The sequence below is a fragment of the Armigeres subalbatus genome, chromosome 2, assembly GCF_024139115.2.
Source record: "Armigeres subalbatus isolate Guangzhou_Male chromosome 2, GZ_Asu_2, whole genome shotgun sequence".
NCBI classification, from domain to species: Eukaryota; Metazoa; Arthropoda; class Insecta; order Diptera; family Culicidae; genus Armigeres; species Armigeres subalbatus.
This window is the reverse complement of record NC_085140.1, coordinates 75,348,635-75,370,929: the sequence shown is the minus strand read 5'-3', so window position 1 is coordinate 75,370,929 and position 22,295 is coordinate 75,348,635. Positions and strand designations below refer to the sequence as shown.

General features: G+C 38.8%; 1 protein-coding gene and 2 long non-coding RNA genes across 6 annotated transcripts in view; 2 read left to right on the top strand and 1 right to left on the bottom strand.

Moving 5' to 3' along the window:
- Positions 1–1,975: 1,975 nt before the first annotated feature.
- LOC134214551 (uncharacterized) lies at positions 1,976–3,288 on the top strand. Its single transcript, XR_009979828.1, has 4 exons — positions 1,976–2,184; positions 2,247–2,319; positions 2,619–2,689; positions 2,793–3,288. It is a non-coding gene; the product is annotated as an uncharacterized LOC134214551 (long non-coding RNA).
- Positions 3,289–3,530: 242 nt separating this feature from the next.
- LOC134214550 (uncharacterized) lies at positions 3,531–6,015 on the top strand. Its single transcript, XR_009979827.1, has 3 exons — positions 3,531–5,065; positions 5,135–5,676; positions 5,743–6,015. It is a non-coding gene; the product is annotated as an uncharacterized LOC134214550 (long non-coding RNA).
- A 6,570-nt stretch (positions 6,016–12,585) lies between these two features.
- The window catches only part of LOC134209155 (protein FAM133A), a 302,610-nt gene continuing 292,900 nt past the window's right edge, over positions 12,586–22,295 (bottom strand). For 2 of the 4 annotated variants that reach the window (XM_062685134.1, XM_062685136.1), the window contains exons 6-7: positions 22,066–22,151; positions 12,586–14,553 (exon numbers count right to left, since the gene is read on the bottom strand). In XM_062685134.1, the coding sequence (XP_062541118.1) occupies positions 22,081–22,151 (71 nt within the window). In that variant the 3' untranslated portion in view covers positions 12,586–14,553; positions 22,066–22,080. The remainder of the gene's footprint in view (positions 14,554–22,065; positions 22,152–22,295) is intronic. The other 2 variants (XM_062685135.1, XM_062685138.1) reach the window with 1 other exon arrangement.

Genomic DNA, 22,295 nt, shown 5'->3' with positions numbered 1-22,295 from the left:
TTTACATAGAACCACTAATTCGTAAATTGCAAAGTAGTATCAGCGGCATGCTTGTATACGATAGGTTCCTAGTTGTTACTGCTTACGCTGATGATTTGACTATTTTTAAAAAAAATGAGGAGGACTTTGATTTGATGCTTCAAATTATTCAGTCCTACGGCTTGGCTTCGAACATTAAACTGAACTTAGATAATTTTTTTTTCATTAGGCTTAATTCATGCAAAGGAGGACCCTTCGCAATCCCAGAGGTATCACATCAGAAAATACTCGGTGTTCATGTCTCTAGTAAATGGTCGGAAATGGCGAACATAACATATGAAAAACCTAATCCACCTAGCGGTGTTGGTGCCTTTCTCGTGCAAAAAAAAAAAACAAAAAAAATATGAGTGAGTGTTTTTTAGCGTGTTTTGCGCATAGAAAATAGTATTTTGGCCATAACTTCTGATCCCATAGGCCAATCTAGCCAATTTTCAATAGCAAACAATGGGACAGGGTTTTCAGTTGTTGCGAGTATTTCGGCCAATGCTAAGTTCCAAAAAGTGTGTCTACAAAATTTTGTACACATACACACACACAAACAAACATGGGGCTGCGAAATGGTGAGTTGACATCTGGGAAGGAGCGACCTACACAGCTCTGGTCCTCACAAGTTCCAATCTCACGCTTCCACGGGTCTTCCAATGACAATTGACCGCCAGCTAAGGATTGCGTACTTAGCTGGTAGTGCAGCCTGGGCACTGTTGTCCTTCTGACATCAGCTAGAATGAGTGGGTGCGACCAACGGGACCATCGTCCCTAACCCCTAATCCCAAGGCGTTAATAGACCCGTGCCGAGGGGATGCATGGCATTACTTTCTGGTTGTACCGAAGGGACTATGGGCTTGGCGGCAATGGAAACGGTTTAGCGGGTCGGGGATGTAGTCTGGACAACCCAGGATGTCTGTTGAGCAGATTCCCCCTCCATTGCTTAGGAAGAAAAAAAAAAAAACAAACAGACATCACCTCAATTCGTCGAGTCGATTGGTATATAACACTATGGGATGGATCTCCGAGCCTTCTATAAAAAGTTTGGTTTCGGAGCGATCGTATAGCCTTCACGTATACTTAGTATACGAGAAAGGCAAAAATAATAAACAATATCCAATATCAATTGTCAGCAAGTAAAATCTGCCATTTGGACATTCACGCAAGGGCATTATATTTAAATACGTTCGTCCTTGCGAAACTTTGGTATACGGCTCAAGTTATTCCACCAAATAACTTTCATTTAGGAAAGATAAAAGCATTAGTAGGAAGATTTTTATGGGGTAGTTTGTAACCGTTGGTTCCAACTTTTAAGCTTGTTGGCTCCTCAACAAGTTCCATACCTAAAAGTCACCCCTGCCAGTGAGAACTTATAATTCCTAGACCCACCCTAATAAATATAACTGACAGCCTCACTGGTGGCTGAATCCTTAGCTGTCAGGAAAAATGCGCCACCCTTTTAAGACAGTCGCACTCGGAATTGCCACTAGGGATCCTACATTCAGAGATATGCGAAAGCGGCCATCTTGAGCCAATCGAGCATTGAGAGCTGTCAGAATCTGAGCCAAATGAACATTGTTATTGTTGCGGATTGAAAGGTATTGCGATTGTAATGAAAGAGATTCTACGAAAAGTTTTGTCGAATAAACATTTTGTTTTACATTGGCAAGTTGAAGTAGTCTAGTTTATGCATGATACTTTGTTCATTTGTATTGCACTTTTATTTTAGTGATAATGCACTGTTGGACGTTAGATAACGAAATCTGAAAATGCCATTGTACTCAAAGTCATGTTCGAGCTCCAACATTTTGCGCCACGGCAAGTGCTAGCAGCGTTTGTTTACGAAAGTAACAGCGTTGGTAAATCGTCTGGAAAAGTATTCGCACATCTCTTAATATAGGATCCCTAATTGCCACTCGCACTCACACTCATTGACAGCGGTTCGGGTTAAGGTCGTATGTAACCCCACAAATCAAAATTGGGTTACACTTGGAAGGGTAGCCAGATTTTGAGCCGAAGGGATACATTTGTCAAACCTCGGGTTTGTATGGAATTTACTACCTACAGATTATAAAAAGGAATGAATCACCTCGTGAAGCTTCTTTTCTGTCCTAGACCAGTTAGAAAAAGTGCGCGTTGCTTTAAAACAAAATTATAAAAGTAATTGTTGAAATCTAAAAAGTATTTAAAAGTGTATATAATGTTTTCTTGTGTTTTTTTAGTAAAAATTGGCTGTTAAAATCAAGTGATAAGACAAACGGAGATAAAATCAATAATTTACGTGCTATTAGTACGGTTAGTAAAAAAAGGACATTTAAAAACAAAGTAATTGTATTTATAGGGTCTGTCTCAATTGGATAATTAAACTGAAATTAAACTTAAAAGTGACATTTCAATAATTATCAAATAACCCTGCTCGCAGAGCAAGATTACTTTTGACAGATATCGAATCATTTTCCATCGATGTCCTATTGGAATTGCTGGGTAGCACCAGCCATTCTTATAACGGGGTGATTTTTTAATTTTCGAACTGTCACTTTTAAGTTTAATTCTCCAAATGAGACAGACCCATAATAATGTGTTTTGCTTAATAGCTAATTCGTGAGCTTTGATGAGAAAAAAAAAAAACAAGTGTAAAATAGTACAGAGAATCAAATAAGAAAAGGTAATTATATTGTTTAATTGCGATTTGGAGGTTATGGTGTACTTGTGATGTGTGAAAGGGAGTGTGGCAAGGTGTAATTGCGGGACTAATCATCCACGTGCAGGTCCATAATTGGGCCTTTTCTTTTTCTTCTTTTGGACGTCTGGAGTTCATTCCGGAGATCCGACTACGGCCAATAGGTTTCCCGAGAGCATAGGCAGGATTGGGCCACATTTATAGGCAGGATTGGGCAACCGTTATCGAACTCGTCGGCCACAAGTGTTTCATCGACGCCATCTTGGAAACAGGAACATACGACCACAGTCCGCCATTTTGGAATTCGGCAGTTCTCGCTTCTTCGTGGCCAACCCGCCTCGAAGGCACTCCGTCCGGACAACTCACCACATCGTCCAGCCAACCTGTTCCCTCGTCTTTCAAGAATTCGATTCCGAGAACCGGTCGAAAGTGGACGGCCTGTCAGATGTTCCGACCAATCTGTGTCCAGAGCCAATTACTCTTTCAAGCCTTAGCCGCTTCGTGTGCGAGCCGACCGTAAACCACCGCCATCGAGCCCAATCCAAACGGACAACCCGCTGCTAGGGTTAACCTACCGTGGCCATCCGCCAATACTCCGGCCATCATCACCGACCGATCTGCGAAACTGACAGCTATAATAACGCCAGTTCCCCCAGTCGCCCGGCCATCATCCTCCGGACAATCCAAAAAGCTAGCCAACGTCGTCATAAAAAAAAACCACAAGTACATCATTATGTAGTAACCTCCCTATGAACGATCATGCTCCTGCGTGAGCAAATAAATTTAGAATGTAAGCTTTAAACTCGGTAGTTAGCTTTATTCAAAAACGCAATTCCCATTATATGCTCTTTTGGATCATTTTCCTTTCACGTGTTGAATGATGGTACCCAGTCCTTAATCTGGCTGGTCCGCTGTAATCGAACCTTTTCTACTTTGATTGAAGGTTCCCCCAAACACACGCGACGCGACAGTCGCGACGCGATTCTATCGCTTGGCGACAGCGATTCTGTCGCCGTTGGTATGGAAGCGTAAATAGAACATTGCCTGCAGCGACCCAGCGATAGAATCGCGGCGACTACTTGTCGCCGTCGCGGCGATGAAATCGCTTAGGTCTGGGGGAGCCTTGATTCTCCTGGTTATGAGTACCTGAGTTTGACAATCGACGTCCAGAATCCAGCTTCTGATCAGGTGAGTGCCGAAGGAGTGTTGTAAGGGTCTCTGACAGTGCAACTAGTAATAAGCGACCCCGTGCTCGGCAGTATTTCCCAAACGAATTTTCCCATTGAGCAGCCAGGGGCTTACAAGTTACGTTTTCAAAGTTGATAGAAATCAATTACATTTAAGAGGTGAAGACGGCGATATAGATCTTATTGACGCTGAAAGTAAATGTAAGGCCCTATTTATTAGAAATATTCTTTATGATAGTTCCGGAGACAATTAAAATGAAGAGTATTTACTGCGGTCAGAGTGTTTGACTAAGGTGTCAAGAAATGCTGAAGAATGGGTGTCAGAAGCTAAAGTTTTAAAGGAAAACTTTGCTTTGAAATCGGTTAGGCTATTGTACTGGTACTTTGTTAAAAAAAACACCATTCCCAAAGCAGAAATGAACTACCCTCTGGTTCCATGATCTCGTTCCCAACAAAGAAAAAATATTAAGCTACGGCAGTGGTCCCCAGCATGCGTATTATCTAGGGCCACATAGCAATTTTGAACTGTTAAGGTGAAGCGTTGTGACACTCAAATTGCTATGTGTTTGTATCATAAAAATCATCAACCATGGATTTGTAGTGGTGGAAACTTCCAATACCAATTCAGTAAGCATACACGTGGGATTCATTTTTTGTTAACATCCGACAACAGTAAACATTGCACGCATTCGGAAGAATTCAGCCCAACTTAGAAACAGTATCAATCAATACAGTCTAAGTATGGGATTAACTGATGGAATTTGCCAGAAAAGCATCAGTTTTTCTTTGGTTTAGGTAAATATTTATGAATGTGTTTTCACGATGCTGGCTGTTTACACGCTTACATTGGTTTACCTATTTATGGGTACTATATTTACTCATATATGGGTAAATGCGATTATGCCAATATTATTAGTAAAATTTACCCAAAAAATCAGTAAAATTTACTGATGTTTTGAAGAAATCGATTCTACCTATATTTGAGTAATCGCAGTCACCCATATTTGGGTGAAAAAATGAAAATAAATAAATAAACAAAACCGAACTGATGGCCGCCTCGTCAATGTCGTGGTCGACGCAAGTTTATAAATTTTCCTTTTTTTTTCATTGTTCGAGCAGCCAAAGTCGGTATCCATTGATTTGGGTACCTAGTTCCGAGTGTTCTTCATATGAGGTAGCTATTTTGTTGTATTTTAGGATTGCTATTTTTCTATAATACTAACTATCTATACATAACTTTCAGGATGGAACCTCGGTCGGAACTGTACGACTATCTCCAGTTCCGGCCAAAAGCACGATATCGACCTCCTTGCATGCGGCAAAGAACGAAACTAGTTCCCGAACCATCGGTGGAGATTTTGTTGTGAGCCCCTGACCCCAAACGGTTTACCTTATTCTTCAGAAGTGCCAGTGTTTCGGACTGTTTTGCAACAGTTTCAGTTAGCTCTAGTGATGCAGAGTAATCGTGAGAAAACGAGATCGGTACAACAGCCATACAATTCGGAGGACATCCGCTGGAAACAATGACGACACCCAACACAGAATTCCCAAGTTACTAGAAAATCCATTGGACGCAAATAGATTTCTGGACAACTCCAACAGAAAGAACTTGACGATATTATTTACAACATGCTGTCTCGTCTTGTCTTGGTGTTTCCGATCATCATTTTGGAAGTGCCATCATGGTAACGACAACAGATTCTGTTAATTCGAGAAGTAAAGGGATGCGGTGCTGTGCTACTATCCTATGATGCTGCTGACAAAACATCCGAAAAGATTGGATTGGTAAGTTATTTAGTTGAAGAAATTAAGTTTATTGATATAATTTAGTTTTTGATTTTTATTTTCTAGATCACCAGTTGACATGCCGTCAAACTCCAGACCAGCATTGTGCTTCTGTTGTCTGTGGTTCCGGTGCTCCTTTTGTTCCATACTAGACGCTGCCGCTGAGGGATGTTCGTGTATAGTGTTATCTGTTCCTGCTGATGATTTTACAGTAGCAGCCAAGCATCCGGCAACATGAAGATTTAAAAAATTAAATCATACTATATAATGAAAAATTTAGAACACGAATTCAAATAAAATAGATATTTAACTTTATATTTATTTATATAACCAATCAAATATTTTGCTTTATAGTTATTTATATTATGATCCCAAAACGATTTCAAAATAAAAACATGAAAATATCACTCATATTTGAGTGAATTTCACCTATAATGAAGTACTCATAAGTAGGTAAACATTACCAATATTTCTATGAACTACTTGTACTCAAATATGAGTAAATGGCACTTCACCCATAAATAGGTATGTGCACTTTTTCGAGATTATAGGTACTGTTCACCTATATTTGGGTGAACTGAACTAAGCGTGTATGTTTACATCCTCAACCGTTGTTGCCAGCTGCTCAAACGCACCAATAACAAAATCATTTTTTCCTCCGATTTTTCAATTTTTGAAACGCACCCCAAAACAGAATCAATAAGATATTATTATTGCATCAATACATAATGCGTTAGGAAAAGATTGATTAATTAAATCGATATTTTATACATGTTTCCGCTATGATTTCACAATAGTTCATATCGACATCACTGTCTGCTGCTGATCAATGATTGCTTGCATACGATGCTACCGACGACGTGCAGATTGTTGAAGCCGGCGACGTCGTTGGCATAGTGCGCTACTGGGGGTATTTTTTCACTTTGTTCACTTGCTTATATATCTTCCCTAAATTAGCGCTATGTGGTAATATCATCATATCGCCGCATAGATTGAACTTAGAAGTAAATCCAGATTTACTTTTTTAGTGAGAAAATGGTCAGGTATGTAGGCAATATATGAATTAAATTTGTCTGTGCATATCGGGGTGGGTGGGGTGGTTGATTGTTTGACTGTGTTGGTAAGCCGCAAGGCAGCCATTCTGAATGACATGTCATGAAGCCTTAAAGCGGGCCGCAGTACATTTGCAGGCTTTGCTCTTTACAGCTTAATCAACATTATTTTTATTATGTGTTCCACATTTCAGTAAAATGTGTTGTGATGAATCTTCTTTAAAAAACATACTTGTAAAAACATTTTATTCTACGGGTTTTATCACCGTAGCTGACTTTTCAGCACAGTTTGCAGAACATATTAATCTATTTTCCTAAATTATCATATGTTGTCCGATTCTAGGATTCTGATTTATTTGAAGGATTATTGTTCACTACACCAACCTTAACCTTATTCTTTCTGTTCAAGGGCTTTTAATATGTGCATAAATACATGGAATAATTTTATTTCCTATTTGGACATTCAAACTTTTGAACTCTCCAATTCTGTGCCATTGAACAGATAAAAATTAAGGTTTCGAGACACCATTGATCATAACGTGTCGTGTCAAATAACGACAAACATGTTTCTAAAGCTAGGTGAACTTGCCAGTAGTTTTGAATAGAAATCGAATAAATCTGAATTCCGCACTATTTACCGTGTTTCTAGATTTCCGGTCAATTGAATTTTACAGAAACCTTTTATTCATCAACTAATGAGGAAATTCTTGACTTTGTTAAATATTTTAGGTACCATCGTTCGAGGGTTCTTTTGACAAATCGGGGGCTATTTTGGACATTTTTAAACAAGAAAACTCTCAAATTGCCATTATCACCATCTGGGTGTCGTGTTGATAGTTGGATGGCAACTTTTAGTTTCAAATTTGATATTTTATCCGTTTACTTTTTTTTAGAAAATCAAAAATCCAATGTAGCCCCCGGAGTCAAAAGAAGCCTTGCAGTACAGTAGCGTAAAGTATGTTGATATTCAGCTTATTTTATGGAGTTAAAAATAAAGCAAATATAAATTTTGCCAAACCCTAACTTGCATTGAAAGTTTCCTCATTTCAGAGCAGTATATGGCAACATTAGTTTGATCAGCAGTTTAACATTTAGTTCGTTTGAATCTGCGAAAAAATGACGAAGTAGCTATTTTCATAGCCCGGGGCAACACCATCGAAGTTGGCCTACGTAACATCTTTGAAGTGATGAATTGTCACGCTTAGGATCATAGGGGCGTAACTGTATTGATCGATTTCTCTAAATTAAATTTTTAATTAATCATGATGGTGCTTAAACTTGACAGATTCCCTGAGTATAACAAAAAACTGAGCGTGATGAGAAGCGTTTCGTGTCATCTAAAGGTTACCAACGTTACCTACATGTGGCCGTAGTGTAGATTCTGAAATCCTTCGCGGGCCGCAGGTAAAGGCTTCGAGGGCCGCGTGTGGCCCGCGGGCTGCACTTTGGGGATCACTGAGCAACGGTATAGATCGACTACAGAATGTTAATTATGATGTCTGTTCATTACCAGACAATAATGAACATCGGCTAATGAAATGCTCTAATTCACAGCAGATCTGGAAATGGGTGGAAGAAGTTTTAGCAAAACATTTGAAGATACGTTTTCAAAATCCAGAAAATATTCTCTCGTGGAAAATCAATCCAAAAAATTGTAGACAAAAAGCAGCTTTGTTTGTCGTAAGTAGGGCCATTAGTTTTAACCTTGATTTAAGAGGAATGTGTTTTTGTTCAAAAAAGAAATAAGAGAAAATTCAAAAAAAGAAATAAGCATTTTGACAAATATTGTATTTTTTTTGTTAAATAATGATGATCGTTAATAAAGGTATTTGATTAAAAGAAAAAAAAGGCAAACGGTGTGATGATGACCAGCAGAAAAGCATGATTAAGTGATTCGATAAAATTTGTTCCTAAAATAGTGCTTAAAATTTGTCCGTTAGTTCACGTAAACTTATAGGTAATTAAGCCTAATAAGTTAAAATAATCTAAAATAACGTTATTTCAAAATTAAAGATTCGGTAGTCACGATTGGCATCGTTAGAAGACGAAACGAAACATAGATAGTCCAGTGAAACCTACAAACGTAAGTCGTGTTAATTTGTAACCTAAAAATGTAAAACAATCAAATTAATGTTATTGCAGGAAAAATTTAATCACGGTGCAAATAAAACTGATTTCAATTTTTGGAAAGTTTTTTCATTGTTGCAATCGCAACAATGCAATGATATTAGCATTTCCATATCATTTTTTGTTTATTTTCCCGAGGTGAAAGTCACTTTTCAGTTGCTGAGAAACAGTAAATATTTTGTAACACTGGAAGCTGAAGAAGAGCTTGTTTTGTGGCAAACAAGCTTTTTCAGCTAAAAAACTAGTTTGTTCAGCTTAAATTCAGTACAAAGTTAATTGCCTATGCCGGGTATTAAGCCACCCGGAGTAGAAATTAATTACTACGTCTGAAACTTGATTATGCATATGTACAACATGTGATAGATTTAGTTCGGAAAAGGTATTATATATAACCTCACACAACCCTACTTCATTGAACGCCGTTGCTGATGAATCAAGTGTGTAGGAGCCGGACAATACTAAATACTCATCCTACTTGGTTGGCATGTGTACAAAAATACATATGAGAGAGTTAGTTCTGAAAAAGTATTGCGAGAGATCGGCTGGTACCTGGTGCTGGGAATTTGGTTTCATAGTACCCGCTAAGCTGCGGTGGACGACGGAGGTCCTCCGTAGCTTAGTAGGGAAAGCACCTGTCTAGCGAACTGGGGTCGTGGGATCAAACCCACCGAAGGGGCGGTTACCCTCCAATACCTTTTCCGAACTAAATCTATCACATGTTGTACAAATGCATAATCAAGTTTCAGACACAGCTTAAACTGTTTGTTGGGTAATTAACAATATTTTCTGGCGAAGTTCAGTTCTGAAATTAACTGAGCTACAGCGGTGCCCAATTTTGCCGAGCTTGAGAAAGAAAAACTTAGTGTGTAGTATCCAGAAGGTAGCTGCAGCCGGAAGAGTACAATGGGCCGGGCATGTTCCAAAAATGTTGGAGAGCAACTCTGAAAAGATGGTGTTCGCCTCCGATCCGGCAGGCTACAAGAAGGCATAGAGCGGCCGGAGAGATGCGGCCTCGAACCGTGTATTATGGCGTCAAATCGTTGATTCATTGTTATCTGTTTAGATGTAGGCTAAACAGATGAATGAATTACCTTTCGTTACCCTATGATGGGGTTTGTACAGAAAATATATAGACAAAAAAAGTTGATGCATCATGCGCAGGCATTGAAAAAAATCAGATCATGAGTAATCGCTGATGCTCTCTAGATCGTTGAAAATTGGCGTTCGTTGATTCAATGTTTAAAGATCTTCATAGCTCACCAATGGGAGATAACTGAACGAGGCAAATCACTTGGTAACCTAACAATGAGTGTTGTTACCACACGCTGTTAGAAAAATCTTTTCAGACATTTGGAAAATTAAGTCCGCTTTGAGAATGGAACTCTGATACACTGCATGGGAGGCTTTGATACTTTCTCTCCTCCATCCCAACAACTTGAGTTCAGAGCGAATAAAGCGGAACACCTGATGTGTTTTGGTTTTATTCTAGTAGAGCAAGCATAACACAAATGCTCCAGTCGTAGCTTCTTTGGATACCAAGTTTGGCTTGGCGAACTCAGTTGCTCGTTGTTGACGCAGCAACGATCGCTCATAATCGTTGTTTGGTATCCATCTGAGCAAGGCTGCTCGCTCACTGGCATAGGATATAATGATTGAATTAGATCAATGCTCGTCCGCTTCACTCACGTTTTCAATGCCTGATTCATGCGTCTCCATTTGCTCGTATGCTTATAATGATGATGAACATTCTTACACTACTAAAAATCCACACATATTTATTGGCACAAATCCATAGATTTAACTTATGATGTATATCAGCGCACACATAACCATTCCCCACGCGAACTACTAATAAAATATATATATCCAAATAAACTTTATGTGTGGTCTCGAATTAGCAATTATTTAATTTATGTGTGGCTATATATCGATTATATTAGGGTGTAGCAGTGGTGCAATTTATCAACAATGCCTGCTGACTGTGATTCTTTTGTTTTGTATTTTTCTCTGCTCCTCTTTGCCTACGACGGAGCCTTTCAGTCAGAACGACAAAGCAGGAGTAGCTCTAGGATAGGATGTGCCAAGTAGTCAGCAAAAATCGTACCGATTTGTTGTCACAATCGTACCGGTTGCTGATTGGTTGAAAATGACAATCGATTACTTCGATTGGTAGCGGCGCGTTTTTCGTAGGGCAGCATGTTGTTAGTTTGGCCGTGTTGCAGGTTTGTAAAGTTGATATTAAGTAAAATACTTAAATGTTTGAGTTCCAGTTTCTTTGGTAAAAATACATTTATATTGAACTGAAAACGCCATATTAATTATTCTCAACGGTTGTAAAGGTTTAAACTGTTGATTTTAAGCTTTATGATTCACCTTTCTGTCATATTTGATCTCAAAGTCATATACACATTAGAAAAAACTTCTCTCTGTTAGTCTTTCGCTTCTCTTACATAAATAATGGATGGAACAGAAAGAAAAACATCAAATTTTGATACATGATATTTAGAAGATTTTGTACCAAATTACTTTGGCTGCACTGGCGACCACCTCGTCAGAGCAACCGACTAAAAAACAACAAGGCAGTCTCAATTGAGTTGTCACATCCTATCCTAGGAGTAGCTTAGCAAACTCGGTTTGCCAACAGCGGACTGAAGCTGATAATCATTCGGCACAAATTTCCTGTCATTGTCTTTCAAGTGATAGTATTCACCCATGCTTTTATATAGGGCCGTCGCATTCACACAGCAGCGAGTGAACTGAATAGACTGTCAGTGCGGGCTGCGTGTGCAATGAGAAGAGAGGTCTTTTGTTTACTTTATCTTTGATTATTGCTGCTAACCATTTTCAGTTTTCACTGCTAGGAAGTGAGCGTGAAGAGGGAATGGTATCAATATCCAACAAATTTCAGTCACTGAGATTGAGAATTCGCACCACTGGGGTGGAGCTATTGCAAAAAATTATAACGGCGACACATATATCTTATACAGATATTTTTGGCAGTGTAATATCTCTGCCTAACCTGCCCTCCTGGGAGGCCTATGTATGTTCCCCTAAATACATCCACCACATAAACATGGCATGATTGTCGATATAACGCAGCATTCTAACTTTAAGAGCATAATACATGGAAATTACTTCTAACTAAACATCGAAGAGACTACACAAGCGACGAACCCCCTGGTCGAAAACCCCCTATTTTGCGACCCAATAAGAAATTCCAGAAGTTGTTATAAATTAGAGAAATAAATAATGTTAAAAATCAGAGAAAAAATGTTGCTTCGGTTGCCTTTGTTCTGCTATCCGAAACATGTTGGGTACAGATCTGGACAGCGTAGTTTATAACCTCTTTTGGAATTTACAATCAACAAGCGCCAGTCACCAATCGATTTCTGAGGTCGTGAACTACACATGCGGCACATGAGCATCGCGAACACTGAATTTATCTTTCGAATAATATATACAGTGTATATTATGCACTTTGGATTGGTTATAATTTAGTTATTCTATGAGGATTTGTTTGGGTTTACCGCTCTTCTTCGTAGACTTTAGTTCCAAGTGCACATGTTCTCCATCACCTATGGATAGAGAACATGTGATCTTTATTTAGACTACGAACTTCAGCGTCAAACTAATCTCGCCACCATTTGCCAATACTTTGTTTGCCCGACGCTTTTGCTTCATTGAAGCAAAAATTTTCCTAAGGAATTGTCATCGTAAAAAAAATAGTAGCTTTTGTTACAACATATCACAAAAGAATATGTTTTATTAAGAAATTTGATATTTTAAATCTACAGTTATTGTATATATATTTTTAATGAGCTGTATCGGAGAAACAGAAAAAAATCAACTTACACGAAAACCGCAGTATGTGTGTCTCGTGGGGTTTGTTGCCAGCACCGCATGCGAACTCGAAGAAAAGCCGCAAGTGGCGTTACTTCCTTGCCTTGATTCTATAGCCCCTCCTTTTGTCGGCCCACTGCAGTTACGCCTGTGAGAACCAAAACCGCATTTTTTCCCTATATTTTGTTGTCTATTGTTTGGTTTTTAGCAATCGAAAACGAATCGGTTGGGTGTGCTGTACGAACCAAATTGTGTAGCTTGAAACCGAAGCAAACCTACACATACAGATATAGAGAGCTAGTTGACGACGCCGATTTCGATTTCTTTTACACAGTTTGATTTTGTCTTGTTGTGTTTCTATACAATTGGCTTTTTGTTCCTATTGCGTAGTATGCGACATTTTTTTACAGTTAATAATAGTCACTAGAAGTATGTGTATATGCTTCATTCTCTTTTTTATTTTTCCGCTTCTGCTTGCTTCTTTTTTGTTCATAAATATTTATCTAGTTGTATTATGTTTGTTTTGACCTTCGCTAGTTTTGTCTTTACTGTGAAATATGAGATTCAGTTCACTTCCTTTTATTCTTGTTTCAAATGCTTTCTTTCGGCAAAGATTACACATCCAAAGAATAACAACTTCTCGTTTACTAATAACTCTTCAAACTTTGATAGTGTTGCCAGTTCAATTGTTATGTAATCTTTAGTTTGACTCTGATTCGTTATGAAAGTAACCTATCGACGTATTAAACATCAAACATACAATAGAGAGAGAGCAGTAAATAGGTTTCATGGTGAGAATCGTCATACTACAGAATGATAAGTGCGGATATTTTGGGCATTAAGGTTGCGGAATTTAGCAAAAAAAAGTTTAATTTGCAAAACTGTTCCACGGAGAATGCTGCCATTTATAATCCATCTATAGATGTTTTCGTCGTTTTGTTTTTGCAAAAAAGCAGGGACATATACACATTACTATCAGTGTTAAAAATTTGGCAATTTATCTATTACTGACCCTATCGCGAAATTGCAGTGTTCTCCGTCTCATCTACTCTACATTTATTTAATTAGATAATGGAATCAATTCATTAAGTGGTTACGGTTTGCAAGTCGCCTTGTTTTTGCAGAATCTGGAACAAATTGGCAAACTAGATTGGCTTTTTGAGTAAGGAAGTACTTTCATTTTCAGCTCTCGATTTTCATTACTGTAGTCGAGTTGCTTTTCGTTGATTTTCCAGCCATTTTTTTTAGTTTTGTTGGTTGGCCATATCTTCTGGCAACGCATGCTTGTAGACACCTTCTTTCCGTTTTGTAACAGCTTCAGAAAATTTGTTCTGGTTTTGTTGATACTTGTTGATTTATTTTATATCTATAATTAATTTTATTTAACACGTAAGTTTATTTTCGACTTCCTTCTCCCTCGTGTCCATTACTTCTCCGACTCAACTTAATCAACTTGTTTAAGTCTACTTACTTTACAAATGTCAATTAAAACGAGTATATGAATGTGTTTTCCTCTTTTGTTGGCATTTTACGATTGAGTGAATTCGCATTCAACGTGCACCTATTACATGCGAATCCTGTCCATATGGATCTGTTTGCATGTGTATGTCTGTATGTGTGTTCGCTGTTCACGTGTTATTTGTAGAGATTTCACAGTTAAAATTTGATTCTGCTAAACTTCAATATTGATCGGCTATCGTTATGATAAGTTAGTTTCAACTGATCTTATTCTCGATGAAGTTTTTTTTTCTCAATGGGGAAATTGAACGATGAACTTGTGAAATTATCTTCTATGATGGCGATGATAGCTTAAGCAAAATAAACGCTGACGTCATTTACTGACGGTTTTTGCGGAGACCTATTCGGGAAAAAAGGAAAAACTATTAGTATATAGGTTAAACATTACAAATGAAAGTTAATAAGTGCTTCAAAATGATATAAATAGTATCTTGCTTTCGACGAATGCTGCTTTTTAACAATTCTTTCTATATCGAAATTTGTTATTGAATATAAAATTTATATTTATATTTAATATGCTAATCAATTTTCGTTCAAAAACAAGAGTAAGTAAAATTGTGATTGTTTTTATGATTAATAACCTTTGAAAACCGTCCCCCAATCCTTAGGTACTCACTCTCACAAAAGTGCGTCATGTGAAATACAACTCATATCGCTGTGAATGTGCAATACTATTAGTGTCGGCAAAGGCTCTTCGGTGGACATTTTATAAAGGTACAACTATACAATCTTGCAAATAGTATTAAATTGAAGATAAACTGGATAAAATAACTACATTCATGTAATTTTTTATATATTGATTTTATTCAACTTCACTACCTTATTTGTATCTTGATATACAATCTACTTAGACGTAATGAGGTTCCACGAATATTGCCAGGTTTTTTTAAACTGACTCCAGGAAATCTTTTACTTTTCAGCAATCGCTATGTGAATGCTTATTGATTTTAAGGCGGCGTACGATTCAGTGAAACGGAATGAATTATGGCAAATTATGGTTGAACATGGTTTTCCGGCGAAACTGATACGGCTGATTCGTATAACGTTGGACGGATTGAAATCAAGTGTATGAGTTGCGGATGAAATATCGACGTCATTTGTTACCTTAGATGGACTAAAGCAGGGTGATATACTCTCGAATCTACTGTCAATATAGTGCTCGAGGGAGCGATTAGGAGAGCAAAGAAGCAGTACTATTATCACATGATCGCATATGCTCCTGGGATATGCGGACGATATCGATATTATCGGGATTGATCGCCATGCCGTGGAAGAGGCTTTTGTGCCTTTTAAGAGGGAGACAGCGAGGATTGGAATCACGATCAATACCAGCAAAACAAAGTACATGGTCGCTGGCAATCAACGTGGGTTCATTAATGGTGGTGGTTCGAAATGGCAATCAAGAGTATGTGACTCTCCCCTTACTAACTGTTAATAATAAGTTGATATCGTTATAAATATCAAATTTAATTTCGGAAACATTTCCGGTGAAATTCTCAAACAAACTGCTGATTGTCAAAGGAACATTCTGGAGATATTCCTGAATAAAGGGTTTTCTAAAGGGGTTCCCAATAAATTTTCCGGAAGTCTTTTCGAATGTATTCCCTAAGGAACTACCGAAGAAAATCCAAGATTTCTCGAAGAAAATATTGGAAAAGTTTCGAAGAATTTATCAAATGACTCATTTTACAAAAAAAAAATCTAGCTGGAAAGCTTTCTAGTTCTTGTCGAAGTGAGTTATGATAGAGTTTGCACAAATATACCCAAAAATATGATCCACCGGAAATTTAAGCGGAATGGTCCTCCGGAAACTTAGAGTGATGGGTCCAGGCCCTACCAGCTTAAAAAAACAGCAATGATGGTGGCTGATCAATCAGAGTATGTGCAGGTTGAGGATCAAATGCCGGTTCTTCAACTTTAGCATAATTAATGTCCATAGTCCACATTCCGGAATCACTGATGATGATAAGAACGCATTCTACACGCAGCTGGAACGTGAGTACGACAGCTGCCCAAACTACGATGTCAAAATCATCATAGGAGATTTTCACGCTCAGGTTGGCCAAAAGGAGGAGCTCAGACCGACTATTGGAAAGTTCAGCGCCCATCAGCGCTGAAGAACGGAAACGGCCGACGACTAATTGATTTCGCCGCCTCCAAGAATATGGCTATTCGCAGCACCTACTTCCAACACAGCCTCCCGTATCGGTGCACCTGGAGATCACCACTGCAGACAGAATTACAAATCGACCATCGTTCTGATGGCACTTCTTTGACATTGACAGACTATAGGGATTTGTATGGGCTTGCACGGTTAATGTTTGTTTGATACCAGGCGGCATTGGCCTGGTAGATTAATTTATCTGAACTCTAGAACGATTTGGAGAACCTAGAATATCTGCATCAAACCAATATAATACGCAAGGGCTTTGGGAGTTTGGACATGCTGGGTAGATTTCCGTTATTTTACTCATATTGAATTTGGTAAACCGAAATTTTCTACATTCTAAATGACAGCATCCGTCAATATTTATCTTCCTAGTGCATTGGGGCCCATTTCGACCCAAGCACACCCAGAACAACGTTGTAACTTTGTTACGCAACGACTTTTCCTAACTTTCGGAAACTAAGATTCTCTGAGAAAATCAGCTTCCAGCGATATCTAGGAGAGGCGCCACAAAAACGTGACAAATTTTGCATTGGATCACAAAAACCAATCAAATTTAAACCGATTTTTGATCTTTAGGTACCAAAGGGAAGCTGTAGGTTCCTAGAATAAGAATAAGGGGTGATTCATCCAAATTGACCTCTTTTGTCCCCGGGGAACTTGTACTAAAGAGGTCCTGTTTGAGCTTCTAATTTGGGATCTAATTTTCGAGTTTCGCGTTTTGAAACATAAAAATGGCTTGCCAATACGTACTCTGATGATCCCAACTGTATTTGCTATCTAGTGTACGCCATTTCTTGGCAATTTAATCCCTAAAGCGGTCATCGGAAAGCCCTCTGGAAAATCCGGAATATCTGTAAAAGTGGCCAATTCTAAAAGTTCATCCCAGAGCTTCGCGATAGTTTCGTAATAATTTATCCTGGCGAATTCGGAATGCAATCCATAGTGAAAATCTTATGTAACCTCCAAATTCTACAAAAACGGTCTTCCGGAAGATCCGGAACATCCGTAAAAACAACCAATTCTAAAAGTTTGTCCCAGAGCTTCGAGATCGTTTCGTCTATCCTGGCAAATTGTTGATGCAATCAATAGTGAAAGTTTTCTGTGATCCCCAAATGTTCCCGAAATGGCTCTCCGGAATATCCGGAACATCCGCAAAAAAGGCCAATTCCATTGATTGCATAAACAATTCGCTGATATAAACAGTTTGGAAAATTTCCTTTGAGATGAACTTTTGGAATTGGCCACCACGGGTGTTTAGGATTTCCCGGAGGGCCATTTGTGGTCATCTCAAGAAGACTTACACAATTTATTGCGCACACAATTCGCCCGTATGAATCGCTACGAATAAAATAACGATGCTCTGGAATGATTTTTTTTTTTGGAATCGGCCACTTTCATGGAAGTTCTGGATCTTCCAGGGGACCATTTCGGGAGCATTTGCGGGTCGCAGAAGATTTTTACAATTGTTTGCACATGGTATGATTGGAAAAATCGCAAAGCTCTGGAATGTATTTTTGAAATTGGCAACTTTTACGTATGCTCCGGATCGTTCAGTGGACCGTTTCGGGTGGTTTTGGTGGTCTCGGAAGACTTTTACTATCGATTGCATCCATAATTTATCATCATGGATGATTACGAAATAATGCGAATGTCTGGGATGAACTTTTGGAATTGGCCATTTTTACGGATGCTTCGAATCTTCCGAAGCACCGTTTTGGGAGCATTTGGTCTCATATATCTTTCACTTTTTTTGGAATTGGCTTATTTTTCGGCTTTTCCAGGGTTTGGGGTCATTCGGCCGAATGCCGTTTGGCCGAATAGTTGAAATTAGTTTCCTTATTAAGTGTTTGAAGCAATACGAAGCACGATCATCTCTGAATGAAGAATAAACAATAAAGAAAGAAAGAGGAAGAAGAAAGAATCAAGAAAGAAAAAAGAAAAACGAGCGAAACAGGAAGAATGGAGAAGGAAGAAGAAAAAAGGAAGAATGGAGAAGGAAGAAGAAAACCCTGATTAATCCACCTAGCGGTGTTGGTGCCTTTCTCGTGCAAAAAAAAATACTGAAAACATGAGTGAGTGCTTTTTAGCGTGTTTTGCGCATAGAAAATAGTATTTTGGCCATAACTTCTGATCCAATATTCCAATTTTCAATAGCAAACAATGGGACAGAATTCCCTGTCGAATAGAACTTGTTGCGCGTAATTCGGCCAACGCTAAGTTCCAAAAAAAGTGTCTACAAAATTTTGTACACATACACACGTACACACACACATACATACACACAAACAAACATCACCTCAATTCGTCGAGCTGAGTCGATTGGTATATAACACTATGGGTCTCCAAGCCTTCTATCAAAAGTTTGGTTTTAGAGTGATCATATAGCCTTTAAGTATACTTAGTATACGAGAAAGGCAAAAAGGTAGAATGGAGAAGGAAGAAGAAAAAAGGAAGAATGAAGAAGAAAGAAGAAAAACGGAAGAATGAAGAAGAAAGAAGAAAAACGGAAGAATGAAGTTGAAAGAAGAAAGAAGGAAGATGGAAGAAGGAAGATGGAAGAAGGAAGATGGAAGAAGGAAGATGGAAGAAGGAAGAAGGAAGAAGGAAGAAGGAAGAAGGAAGAAGGAAGAAGGAAGAAGGAAGAAGGAAGAAGGAAGGAAGAAGGAAGAAGGAAGAAGGAAGAAGGAAGAAGGAAGAAGGAAGAAGGAAGAAGGAAGAAGGAAGAAGGAAGAAGTATGAAGGAAGAAAGAAGAAAGAAGAAGGAAGAAGGAAGAAGGTAGAAGGAAGAAGGAAGAAGGAAGAAGGAAGAAGGAAGAAGGAAGAAGGAAGAAGGAAGAAGGAAGAAGGAAGAAGGAAGAAGGAAGAAGGAAGAAGGAAGAAGGAAGAAGGAAGAAGGAAGAAAGAATAAGGAATATGGAAGTAACAATAAAGAAGAAGGAAGACGGAAGAAGGAAGAAGGAAGAAGGAAGAAGGAAGACGGAAGAAGAAAGAAGTAAAAAGGAGAAGGAAGAAGGAAGAAGGAAGAAGGAAGAAGGAAGAAGGAAGAAGGAAGAAGGAAGAAGGAAGAAGGAAGAAGGAAGAAGGAAGAAGGAAGAAGGAAAAAGGAAGAAGGAAGAAGGAAGAAGGAAGAAGGAAGAAGGAAGAAGGAAGAAGGAAGAAGGAAGAAGAAGTAAGAAGAAGGAAGAAGGAAGAAGGAAGAAGGAAGAAGGAAGAAGGAAGAAGGAAGAAGGAAGAAGGAAGAAGGAAGAAGGAAGAAGGAAGAAGGAAGAAGGAAGAAGGAAGAAGGAAGAAGGAAGAAGGAAGAAGGAAGAAGGAAGAAGGAAGAAGGAAGAAGGAAGTAGGAAGAAGGAAGAAGTAAGAAGTATGAAGGAAGAAGGAAGAAGGAAGAAGGTAGAAGGAAGAAGGAAGAAGGAAGAAGGAAGAAGGAAGAAGGAAAAAGGAAGAAAGAATAAGGAATATGGAAGTAACAATAAAGAAGAAGGAAGACGGAAGAAGGAAGAAGGAAGAAGGAAGAAGGAAGACGGAAGAAGAAAGAAGTAAAAAGAAGAAGGAAGAATGAAGAAGGAAGAAGGAAGAAGGAAGAAGGAAGAAGGAAGAAGGAAGAAGGAAGAAGGAAGAAGGAAGAAGGAGAAGGAAGAAGGAAGAAGGAAGAAGGAAGAAGGAAGAAGGAAGAAGGAAGAAGGAAGAAGGAAGAAGGAAGAAGGAAGAAGGAAGAAGGAAGAAGGAAGAAGGAAGAAGGAAGAAGGAAGAAGGAAGAAGGAAGAAGGAAGAAGGAATATGGAAGTAACAAGAAAGAAGAAGGAAGAAGGAAGAAGGAAGAAGGAAGAAGGAAGACGGAAGACGGAAGAAGAAAGAAGTAAAAAGGAGAAGGAAGAAGGAAGAAGGAGAAGGAAGAAGAAGGAGGAAGAAAGAGAAGGAAGAAGTTCTCAGTTCACTTTTCTCTACCCACTTTTCACATCACACTTTCTACTTCTCATTACTTACGTTTCATTTCTCACTATTTGCTACTCATAATCTGAGGTCAAATTTTTTAACTATTCGGCCATAAGACATTCGACCAAACGACCCGTTCGACCAAATGGCGTTCGGCCAAACGGCATTCGGCCAAATGGTCTGACACCTTTTCCGGAATATCCGGAGGACCGTTTCAGTGGAATTTGGAGGACACAGAAGACATTCACCATTGATTGTACCCACGATTTGCTAGAATGGATGGTTACGAAAAAAATCGCGAAACTAAAAAATCAGATGCTAAATTGATAAGCTCAAACAGTACCTCTTTAGTACAGGTTCTCCGAGGACTAGAGAGGTCAATTTTGATGAATCACCACATGGTTCTTATTCCTGTTCTATTCTTATTCTTATTCTAGAAACCTACAACTTTTGTTTGGTGCCTAAAGATCAAAAATCGGTTGAAATATGAGTTTTTGTGATAGTGATGAAATCTTCTGTCCAAATGGACCTTAACCCACGGCCTCACGGCAATACCTATGTTGACGAGCTTGGTGGTCTAGTGGCTACCGCTTCTGCCTTATACGCAGGAGGTCGTGGGTTTCATTCCAGGCTCGTCCCTTTCCTACTTTGTATTTCTATCTTGACTCTTTCTGTGTTTCACGTTCTACCAAAACGATTCCTAAATACTGTTGTAATCTTTCACACTAAGAATTCCGAAACCTCCCGTGGCACCTATGAGAGGTCGTAGAGTTCTCAGCATCTGTCTCAAGCAGGTGTCCAACTAACCATCCTTCCCCTTCCTCAGCATTCGCAACTATTGAACTACTCTTATACAATAGTCCAGGCTTGTAGCACCTACGAATTTGTGCAAATTGCTCAATGCTAATGCTAATGCTAACCAATGGTAATACCTTTGCTAAAAAGTCATACAAATGTGACGGTAAGGGAAGCATGAGCATGAGCATTATGACCGCACAATTCGTAGTTGCTACTTCGTGATTGACTAGAATTTGCGAAATTGTACAGAGAACACAATAAATGGGGCTTGGGACTAGCTACCCATTCTCAATGTACACGTTTCGGGAGCTCAAAAATCTAAAGTCAATAACGGTGCCGGCCACGTCCTTACGGTCATATAGGAAGGGAAACATTGTTAGTCCGACTCTCGTTGCTACTAGAGACCGAGTATACCTCTGCATCTCCACGATTGTCTTAGGATAGAATATCGTTTTAGTTACAAAGGATAATTTATCTGGATTCACTTCGGTAAGTGATACGATCTATGGGATGGGAAATAACACTCTCGCTGTCTGAAACTTTCACTTTCTGATTCATTTACTCACCCGCGCAAAGCAGAACAAAACCACGGTGACCGACCGATCGTTTTGCCTTCCGCACAAAACAAAACTAAATTTTGACGACCGGCCGATCCGCTCACTGGAGAAACACGACTGGACAAGAAAAAAAACTTTCACACTAAAAACACTAAAATTGGCCATTTTCAACCCCCCTCCCTATGTCACACTTTTTCGTCTCACAAATTCATCTGGAATTTTTGTATTGATTGTCACATTTCGGGCAACCGCCCTTCCCCCTCTAAGCGTTATGCAATTTATGGATGCTCCCTAAACTAATCTTTAATTTGATATGAAAATTACATAAGTGCCGATTACCACCAAAGAGCCTTCGTATTAACTACCGTATTAGTAACCAGCACGCTTTACCTACACCCATTGTGTCATCCTATCGGGGCTTTTCTATCGAAGTTTTGTGCTTATTGTAAAGTTTTACGAATTTTCGCTTCCACTTCCGAGCTGAAAACGAATATTCACATGTATGTACTGTGTAATGCGAGTGATTGGTCTAACTGTTCAAGTAGAGTTATTGATTTTCTCGATTGCCGATTGAAAATTTGAGCTTTTCAGTTGTGTTAAACTATATATACATATTTAGAATAC